This window comes from Tachysurus vachellii, chromosome 2 (assembly GCF_030014155.1).
Source record: "Tachysurus vachellii isolate PV-2020 chromosome 2, HZAU_Pvac_v1, whole genome shotgun sequence".
Taxonomy (NCBI): domain Eukaryota; kingdom Metazoa; phylum Chordata; class Actinopteri; order Siluriformes; family Bagridae; genus Tachysurus; species Tachysurus vachellii.
The window spans coordinates 37083952-37095380 of NC_083461.1; the positions used below are offsets into that span (position 1 = coordinate 37083952).

At 40.3% G+C, this 11429-nt stretch overlaps 1 protein-coding gene across 1 annotated transcript; it reads left to right on the forward strand.

Moving 5' to 3' along the window:
* The first annotated feature begins 961 nt into the window (after positions 1-961).
* On the forward strand, positions 962-3266 carry LOC132858314 (C-type lectin domain family 4 member M-like). Its single transcript, XM_060888606.1, has 5 exons — positions 962-1097; positions 1732-1956; positions 2543-2676; positions 2826-2932; positions 3125-3266. The coding sequence occupies exons 1-5, from the start codon at positions 962-964 to the stop codon at positions 3264-3266; spliced, it is 744 nt and encodes a 247-aa protein (XP_060744589.1).
* The last annotated feature ends 8163 nt before the right edge of the window (positions 3267-11429 follow it).

Genomic DNA, 11429 nt, shown 5'->3' on the forward strand with positions numbered 1-11429 from the left:
GTGCTTATATCCCACTCCCCCACTTTTTGCACAGTGAGAGAACTGAGCTGTAGCTTGGCTTGGATTTTAAACCTGGGCTTGAATGGAGTCAGGGCCGTTATACACATGAAGAGGTGCTCATTAGTGACCCTGGAACCATATTTAGTTTTGATTATGTTCATTGTAGAGAAAACTGCCTCACACGCTGTCTTCAGATTTGAGTGGATATGTTTGTTCAAAACCTTTATGTTTTGTCTCATAATGGCGTTTCACATCGTCACTTTTAATAAGTGTTTCTGAACATATGAGACACACTGGTTTAGTGTGAAGTGGGAAGTGTGAACAGAAATGAGTCTGTCCATTCTGGATTAAATGCTCTATTTTCGCTGTCCACTTTTCTTTTTGGAGAGCGGCATTTGTTCTTTATTCTCCCTTTCTCCGTCTCACTCGTCTGTTTCTCTCCCTTTCTCCGTTTCACTCGTCTGTTTCTCTCCCTTTGTTTTCTACATGTATGGTCTGGTTTGGGATGGTTTAACTCGCATGCAAATGGTCTGTGCGTTTCCACTACCTTTACCGTAAAGATTGCAAAAGCTGCGCCGGATAAAATAGAAGCGCTTCGTAAAGTTTTAAATCATAACCTTTAGTTTTGGCCGTGGGTCCGGGTCCGGATTGGACAGCTTCTGGGTCCGGACCCGGACCGCCTGTTAGTGACCTATGGTATACACCATTATAAATCCACAAGGTTATTTTGATATTTAATAAAACTGCTGGACTCTAACAGGAACATCTACAGGATGTGTAAGAATCACAGCTCAAATGTCTTCACAGTTTGACCACAAGAAGTCACTGATGCTCTCTGGTCTTTGACTTCCTTTACTGACAGCAACACATTTTATTCTTCACACAGAGGTGCAGACTGTCAGTCACGTCCATACAGAGACGCAGTAGTTTCATGTTTTATTGCTAGTTTTATCGTATAAAGATGCTTCAACGTTCATCTGAGCGAGTGGAGATGGTGGTGGAAATCTATGAGACTGCAGACAGTGTTAGAGGTCACGACCCTGAGACAGAGAAGAACAACTGTGTATCAGGAAGACACTTAGAAGAACAACACACAGGTACAAATGTTAAAGTTTGCTAAAATGTTTTATAAAGTAGAGAAGCGTTCATTTAGGATTTTATATGTTCCAGTGAGTGGAGATGATGGTGGATATCTGTGAGAATGTAGACAAGGTGAGAGGAACACAGAGAGAAACGAGTAACTTCCTCTCTTTACTCAGCTTGTTTTTTAGCTTTGCTTGTCTTTCTGTTTCATATCACCTTTGTGTTACGTTATCTGCATGTGTTTTAACACAAGACATAAACATTTAAGTCTGATTTCTGCACTTTATAAACAGATTATACTGTCGATAACACGTAAACCATTGAGACAACTGTGAAACCAATTTATCTTATAGCTGTAAACTGTAATTAAAGGCCTCAGCAGACAGGAACATTTCCTTATTTTTGTACCATTATAAAATCATTATATTATTACACATACATGTTTTCGTAAGCCAGTCAGCTTATTCAAAACCAGGCCAAAGTTCCGCCCATCACTGCATGCATTAGTGGAAAGGTAGGAGTTTCATACTGACAGCTGGATAGAGTTACTAAGATGTTCTCCAGCTCAGTGTTTATGTTAAACTGTAAATGTTAGATAAGATTGAGATACTAAAACCTGGGTCTTTGGTGTTCATGTACCTGTAGGAGGAGACACTGCATGGAGCAGGTGTTGCAGACTGACTGCAGTGTGGTTGGTGCTGCTTCTGTTTGTTTCCTTGCTGACTGCCGTCACAGTTCTGTGGATCAAATTCAGCATTCTGACTAAAGACAGAGACCAGTTACAGTCCAGTTACAATAACCTGACTAAAGACAGAGACCAGTTACAGTCCAGTTACAATAACCTGACTAAAGACAGAGACCAGTTACAGTCCAGTTACAATAACCTGACTAAAGACAGAGACCAGTTACGGGAAGATAGAGACAGATACTTGAAAACATTTTGTAGTTCATGTAAGTAGCTGAATTTTGTTTTTAATTTTTGCTCAACAGTTAAATGCCTTCAGTGGAAATCTATGTACCATCTTGAATCTGTAGAATAATGATTTAAACTCACATCCTCTCACATGTTCCTCCAAGATCTCAGAATGAGGCAAATCCCTGTAATAATGCTAAACTTTACAATACTGTCCCTGAACTTGAAGGTACCTGTGAATGAAGTAAGAAAAAATAAATGAATAATACTTTATTAACACTAAGTTACTAGCACTAACTACTAGTTAATTACTTACAACTAGGTAACTCATGAGTCTGAAGAGGTCTCACAGTCTACTGGAGGAACAATAGATAACTAATATCTGTTTTAATGTTAATTACGGCTGATTAAATGTTTTCCTCATATACTATTGTCTATGTGGACAAATAGAAATCATGACTATACAACAACAACAACAACAATAATAATAATAATACAAGAATGTATGTATTTTGATCTGTAAATCTTCTCCACTGGTATCTGCAGGTAAACAGAAGTGTTTCAGTTTTAGTTCCAGTTTTTATATCATGTCGAATGAGATGAAGAGCTGGGAGGAGAGCAGACAGGTCTGCAGGGCCATAGGAGCAGACCTGGTGATCATAAACAGCAAAGAGGAACAGGTGGGTGGGTGGGGGTGAGAGAGAGAGAGAGAGAGAGAGAGAGAGAGAGAGAGAGAGAGAGAGAGAGAAAGAAAGAAAGAGAGAGAGAGAACGAGAGAGAAAGAGAGGGAGAGACTTTTTTAGTCTGCTGTTTTTTATGTCATTTAAAGGAGTTCATCGTTAAACAGCTGGACAACCTTGAGACTTGGATTGGTCTGAGTGACACAGTAAATGAGGGAGAGTGGAAATGGGTGGACGATACACCACTGAACACTGGGTAAGAAAATATTTCCCTGTTTTTATCATGCAATACAAATGAAATCATCTTAATAATGTTCTCCTGCTTGAACAAAGATTATTCCTTATTATACTTGTATTTTTTGCATTTCAGTAAACAGAGACTGAGAGGATTCAGTTCAATGTGTGGAACTGAAGGAAATTGAATCTGATCTGATTCTCTTAGTTTCAGGTCCTGGGCTCAAGGGGAACCGAATAATGCAGGTGACGAGGACTGTGCTGTGATTTCCGGTTCAAGTTCAACTGGCACTTGGAATGACCAGAAATGTTCTGCTACGTTTCCGTGTATCTGTGAGAAACATGTTTTTCAATGATGTAGATGTATTGTATATTTCTTATGATTCTGATGATCATGATGATGGAAGCAATATAAATGAGATAATTGTATTTTAATTCCATCTCAGTGTCTCGGATTCTGTTGATTTAGCAGAACTTTGAGCTCAATCACGGCTGTATTTTATCTTATTGTTTCTAAAGCAGGGGTCTCCAACACAACACTCTGAGTATCTCACCTAAAGGTTCATAGAACATGTACAAAATGGATAAAAATCAAGTGAACTCCATAAAATAAAGTATTGTTAGTTTTTTGAACTGGGGGCACGGTGGCTTAGTGGTTAGCACGTTCGCCTCACACCTCCAGGGTTGGGGGTTCGATTCCCGCCTCCACCTTGTGTGTGTGGAGTTTGCATGTTCTCCCCGTGCCTCGGGGGTTTCCTCCGGGTACTCCGGTTTCCTCCCCTGGTCCAAAGACATGCATGGTAGGTTAATTGGCATCTCTGGGAAATTGTCCGTATTGTGTGAGTGAATGAGAGTGTGTGTGTGTGTGTGTGTGCCCTGCAATGGGTTGGCCCTCCATCCAGGGTGTATCCTGCCTTGATGCCCGATGATGCCTGAGATAGGCACAGGCTCCCTGTGACCCGAGGTAGTTCGGATAAGCGGTAGAAAATGAGTGAGAGAGTGAGTGAGTTTTTTGAACTGTGCCTGTCCTCTGAACACGATTTTAGCTTCACATTTTCTAGAATGTTGTATTGGACTCTACTGCTAATAAACTCTGCATACGGATTCTCTGACATCTGCTTCTGGGGGTTTATTACAATATCATGCAGCACAAAGACACAGGATGAGTGTATTGTAGACATTTATTATTAGAGCAGGTGGAGTTTAGTAAAGTACTGATTATTATGGTTTAATACTATTGTGTGTTTTATACATTGGGGAAGAACCATATATGAGCCTGATGGTCAGACGTCCACAGTCTTTTGTTCATATAGTGTATAGACAGTCATTTCCTCTGCAGTCTCTCTTAATTTACACTCTTTTTTGTGAAATACAACAGGTGTTAATGCTGATCTTAGATCAGTGGACCGTGTGTCATTCAGTCTCAGAGTAAAGCTGCAATATTTCTGATAAATAAGTAAATGTACAAATAATTTTATATCTTCTGCAGGAACATGTAACTGAAATCATATGATTATATTTAACTGATCTAAATATATAAATCAGTCTTAAAACTGGTAAAAAGTCTAATAGCTTTGTGTAATGACGTTATGAGGAAGAAAAATACGATGAAGGTACAATGTATACACCATTATAAATCCACAAGGTTATTTTGATATTTAATAAAACTGCTGGACTCTAACAGGAACATCTACAGGATGTGTAAGAATCACAGCTTAAATGTCTTCACAATTTGACCACATGAAGCCAATGATGTGTCAGGACTCTGCCCGAACTTTGGCCATGTGCCTTTTGTTTATGTTCCTTGTTCACGTGTCTGCCCCGCCCTTGTCTTTTCCTCCCCGCCTCTGCCCACCTGTCCCTCATGATTATTTGTATTATTTAATTGAGCCGCGTTGCCTTGTTTAGTGTTCTTTAAGTTAATAAACCCTGTTTTTGTTAAGCTGTCCTGCATTTGGGTCCGTTTTTATCCCGCGTTCGTGACAGAAGGATTCCGCCAGACCAGGACCCAGCAGGACAGCTGCAGCTTGGACCGGCCGATTGGGAGTATTTTTTTTTTCTTATTGGATTTTTTTTCCCTGGACTTCGCGGTTTTGGTGACATCGGTCCGCATTTTTCCGGTGAGGGACGCCGCTCCGCTTCCGGTTTCTCCGCGGGGGGCGCCGCCTCACTTCCTGGTTGCGGGCCATGTCACCAGCCCGAGTTTTGTTTTGTTTTTTCGGTGTCCTGTGACATCGCCCCGCACCTGTCCGCGGGGGGTGTTGCAGGCCCGTGTTTTGCGCCCATGATTTTTTTTTTTTTTGTTTGTGGAAGATTTTTGTTTTTCCCCTGCCGTCCCTCCCCTCCCCTTTTCCTGGTTCCCGAGAGGTGGGTCTGACCACGGTGCATCGGGGGTTGTGCTCTGGCCCTCCTGTTCGGCTGTGGACGTCGCTCGGCCCTCCTGTTCGGCTGTGGACGTCGCTCGGCCCTCCTGTTCGGCTGTGGACGTCGCTCGGCCCTCCTGTTCGGCTGTGGACGTCGCTCGGCCCTCCTGTTCGGCTGTGGACGTCGCTCGGCCACTCTGGCTGCGCCGCCGTGTGCCTTGCTCCCCCCACCTGCCTTGCCGTGTGCCTTGCTCCCCCCACCTGCCTTGCCGTGTGCCTTGCTCCCCCCACCTGCCTCGCCGTGTGCCTTGCTCCCCCCCACCTGCCTCGCCATGTGCCTTGCTCCCCCCACCTGCCTCGCAGTGTGCCTTGCTCCCCCCACCTGCCTCACCGTGTGCCTTGCTACCACCCCCTCCTGGACCTCGCTGTGTGCCTTGCTCCCCCCCTCCTGGACCTCGCCGTGTGCCTTGCTCCCCCCCACCTGCCTCGCCGTGTGCCTTGCTCCCCCCCCCCACCTGCCTCGCCGTGTGCCTTGCTCCCCCCCACCTGCCTCGCCGTGTGCTTTGCTCCCCCCCCACCTGCCTCGCCGTGTGCCTTGCTCCCCCCTTGTCTTTTCCTCCCCGCCTCTGCACACCTGTCCCTCATGTGTCATGATTATTTGTATTATTTAATTGAGCCGCGTTGCCTTGTGCAGCGCGGAATCCTCTGTTGTCCTCGTCTGTTGTCTGCATCCTGTTTAGTGTTCTTTAAGTTAATAAACCCTGTTTTTGTTAAGCTGTCCTGCATTTGGGTCCGTTTTTATCCCGCGTTCGTGACATGATGTCCTTTTTGCTCTATTGACAGACTTCTGTCACTGAGAGCAGCGCATTTTATTCTTCACACAGAGGCACAGACTGTCAGTCACAACCATACAGAGATGCAGTAGTTTTTTTTGCTAGTTTTATAGTTTAAAGATGCTTCAACTCAATTTATCTTATAGCTGTAAACTGTAATCAAAGGCCTCAGCAGACAGGAACATTTCCTTATTTTTGTACCATTATAAAATCATTATATTATTACACATACATGTTTTCGTAAGCCAGTCAGATTATTCAAAACCAGCCCAAAGCTCCGCCCATCATGTATACATTAATGGAAAGGAAGGAGTTTCATACTGATGGCTGGATAGAGTTACTAAGATGTTCTCCAGCTCAGTGTTTATGTTAAACTGTAAATGTTAGATAAGTTTGAGATACTAAAACCTGGGTCTTTGGTGTTCATGTACCTGTAGGAGGAGACACTGCATGGAGCAGGTGTTGCAGACTGACTGCAGTGTGGTTGGTACTGCTTCTGTTTGTTTCCTTGCTGACTGCCGTCACAGTTCTGTGGATCAAATTCAGCATTCTGACTAAAGACAGAGACCAGTTACAGTCCAGTTACAATAACCTGACTAAAGACAGAGACCAGTTACAGTCCAGTTACAATAACCTGACTAAAGACAGAGACCAGTTACAGTCCAGTTACAATAACCTGACTAAAGACAGAGACCAGTTACAGACCAGTTACAATAACCTGACTAAAGACAGAGACCAGTTACAGTCCAGTTACAATAACCTGACTAAAGACAGAGACCAGTTACGGGAGGAGAGAAACAGATACTGGAATAATAATTTAAACTCACATCCTCACGTGTTCCTCCAAAATCTTAGAATGAGGTGAATCTCTGTAATATTGTTAACACTTTACAATAGACTAAATGAATGAATAATTCTTGTTACGACTGTCTAGGGGTCAGTCGCAACAGAATGGGCAAATGAAGGTCTTCATTCAAAGATATTACAATTCACAATCTTATATTACTAGTTAACAAGGGTTTTACAATCTTCCTCAAAACACCTCTCTCTTACTAAACCAAAAATGAAAGAAAATAAAATACAAAATTTTTCTTACCCAAGTCCCTCTCAAAAAAAAACAATATAATAAAAGGTATTCAAAATAACTGGCGTCGATCCCCCTACATACCTTGTCACCATAAGTTGGTATGTTTTGAATAAAAGTGTTTTATGAAATTGGCTGGCTAACAAGTCAAAAACAGAGTCCGTAATCATAGTCAGTATCAGGCATGGGTCAAGAACAAACAAATCTATCAGTTGAAATAATAAACAGAACAAAACAATACAAAACTCAAAAGCTCGACACACTCTGAACATAAACTTACAAACTTTCTCTCTCAGACGGGACAATCAACAATAAATGAAATGGATTAACATTTAGAGAATATAGTAGTGATGTTAGCAGTGACACCGAAGCTCCGAGGTTTTGTGTTAAAAAAAAAATGAACCGATTTTCATTGAAGCTTTGTATCGAAGCTTGATTCGTTCTGGCAAAATCACGTGACCAATGACGCCCGAAGCTTCGTTTCACACCCACCCACGTGACTGCTTCGTTATCTGATTCAAACTTTTAAAATTGTGCGCGACACGCGGCGGCGCGCCCTCGTGTGGTGTATTGGAGTATTACATGGAATCTATTACTGTTTAGGAGAGCTTATTGTTGCGAGTTGTCAATGGAGCCTGTTACAAAAAGATCGCGTTCTGAAATGTGGGAACACTTTCATTTGATTTCGCCCAATAAGGTGGATATATATGGTTTTGTTGTGAAGCCTATATTTATAACTTCACTCATCATTGGGCAATTATATGATTCAGTATAACATTTAATGTCGTATATTTTGTCATATATATATATATATATATATATATATATATATATATATATATATATATATATATATATATATTTATTGGATAGTAATAAGTTGAAAAATGAAAAGGAATGCAAGAAAAGCCTTTTGTGCACCGCTTAATGCCATGATCTTATTTTAAATGGTTCAGACTTTATACTTTTGAGACAAGGTCTATAATTAATCTGTTTAATTATAGACCCCAGCAGCTGGCCTATAATAATAATAATATTAATATTAATAATAATAATAATAATAATAATAATAATAATACATCATCCATGTTGAAGCATTTTCGTACAAAGCATGACAGTGCCAGATCCTCTGTCCAAGATGTGGCCAACAGCCAAGGTTAAAGCCTACTTTTAATTTTATTCACTTGTTTCAGTTTTAATTATTAAAACAATTAAGTGGTTTAAAAGTGCTGCTGTTATTTTATTATTATCAAAATAGGAACAGAGTCTCTCTCTCTCTCTCTCTCTCTCTCTCTCTCTCTCTCTCTCTCTCTCTCTCTCTCTCTATTTCAATTTAAGTGTACTTTATTGGCATGACAAAAACTGCACATTTGTATTACCAAAGCATTTGCAGCTGTGCTGCATACAAATAGTACAAAAAGTAAAATTTAAACAAAGTACATTGTGCATAATTAAAAGTAAAACAGTAAATTATAGAAATACAATAAGAACGTACATTATTGTATTTAATATATTGATTAATTTATTTATTAATCTATCCTTAATTTGTCAATCCATTAATTTTTGCTTCTAAAATTAATACGTTGTTTGGTTGTGGAACATTCTGTGATAGCACTTTCACCAGCAGAGGTCCTCATCGAGCGCTGATTTGAAAAGCTTCGAGTAATGAACCTTTTTCCGATACAATTGGGTTGAAAGCTTCACTTCGCCATCACTAGAATATAGCATACGAATGAGCAATGTTAAAGCACACCGCAAACAAAGCAATCACAATGGCACGAAAAGACAAAGAGGCCTCAATCAGGGATCCAGGCAGTCCTTTTATCCAGAACAGGTGGAGATGATAATAACCAATCGGAGCCTTCATCATATTAACTCCGGAACCGCCTTCCTGAAAACAAATGACAGGTACAAGAGAAGACACCAGGGGCAGCACAGAAACAAAACAAATGACTGAATGTCATTCATTCATTCATTCATCTTCTACCGCTTATCCGAACTACCTCGGGTCACGGGGAGCCTGTGCCTATCTCAGGCGTTATCGGGCATCAAGGCAGGATACACCCTGGACGGAGTGCCAACCCATTGCAGGGCACACACACTCATTCACTCACGCAATCACACACTAGGGACAATTTTTCAGAGATGCCAATCAACCTACTATGCATGTCTTTGGACCAGGGAGGAAACCGGAGTACCCGGAGGAAATTAACTAGTCACAGGGAGAACATGCAAACTCCACACACACAATTAAAACTCCACACACACACAAGGTGGAGGCGGGAATCGAACCCCGACCCTGGAGGTGTGAGGTGAACGTGCTAAGCACTAACTACTAGTTAATTACTTACAACTCAGTAACTCCTGAGTCTGAAGCAGTCTCAAAGTCTAGTGGAGGAACAATAGATAACTAATATCTGATTTAATGTTAATTACGGCTGATTATATGGTTTCCTCATATACTATTGTCTGTGGTGAAATTGAAATAATAATAATAATAATAATAATAATAATAATAATAATAACACAGGAAAGTATGTGTATTGATCTGCAAATCTTACATTCGACTAACATCTGGAATGACCAGAAATGTTCTGCTAAATTACCCTGGATCTGTGAGAAACATGTTTCTCAATGACGTGTATCATTTTAAATGAAAAGTGCTAAATCTATACAATATCAAAGACAATATTTAGATGATAATTGAGTTTCAGTCTCTGCTCTTGTTTCCTCTGTAATCATTCACAGATACAGAGTGCACAAATACTTTTCTTTATCTCATAGATGTATTGTATATTTCTTATGATTCTGATGATCATGATGATGGAAGGTATATAAATGAGATAATTGTATTTTAATTCCATCTCAGTGTCTCGGATTCTGTTGATTTAGCAGAACTTTGAGCTCAATCACCTCTGTATTATATCTTATTGTTTCTAAAGCAGGGGTCTCCAACACAACACTCTGAGCAACTCACCTAAAGGGTCATAGAACATGTAGAAAATGGATAAAAATGAAAGGAACGCCATAAAATAAAGTATTGTTAGTTTTTTGAACTGTGCCTGTCCTCTGAACACGATTTTAGCTTCACATTTTCTAGAATGTTGTATTGGACTCTACTGCTAATAAACTCTGCATACGGATTCTCTGACATCTGCTTCTGGGGGTTTATTACAATATCATGCAGCACAAAGACACAGGATGAGTGTATTGTAGACATTTATTATTAGAGCAGGTGGAGTTTAGTAAAGTACTGATTATTATGGTTTAATACTATTGTGTGTTTTATACATTGGGGAAGAACCATATATGAGCCTGATGGTCAGACGTCCACAGTCTTTTGTTCATATAGTGTATAGACAGTCATTTCCTCTGCAGTCTCATTATTCACACTCGCCAGTTTATTAGTAAGTAACCACAATCTTCTCAGTCCTGAAGATTGCTGCAGTTGTCAGTGTGTACTTTTTATTTTGTGAAATAGAGCAGGTGTTAATGCTGATCTTAGATCAGTGGACCATGTGTCATTCAGTCTCAGAGTAAAGCTGCAGTGTTTCTGAAAATGTAAATGTACAAATAATTTCATATCATCTGCAGGAACATGTAACTGTAACATGTAATTCACTGATCATATTTAAACTGATATAAATATATACCTCAGTCTTAAAACAGGTAAAAAGTCTAATCGCTTTGTGTAATGATGTTATGAGGAAGAAAAATATGATGAAGGTGCAATGTTCAGAATTCTTTGTAGCAGGGTGGGAGGAGCTTTGTCTCCACAGCTGCGTTAAATTGTTAATTAGTGGCTCTTTGTTCAATGTGGTATCCATACAACTCAGCTCTCATGATTGCTTGAAAATAAAATGATAAGGATCTGGATTATTTGGAGCTTCTGTGTTTTAATGGGCACACCATCCTGGTAGCACTTTGCCTGAACTAGTCTCTATCCTTATCAGTACTTTACATGCAATGTATACACCATTATAAATCCACAAGGTTATTTTGATATTTAATAAAAATGCTGGACTCTAACAGGAACATCTACAGGATGTGTAAGAAGCACAGCTCAAAAGTCTTCACAGTTTCACCACAAGAAGCCATTGATGTCCCCTTTGCTCTATGACAGACTTCCATCACTGATATCAGCACATTTTATTCTTCACACAGAGCCACAGACTGTCAGTCACAGCTCATACAGAGACGCAGTAGTTTCATGTTTTTTGCTAGTTTTATAGTTTAAAG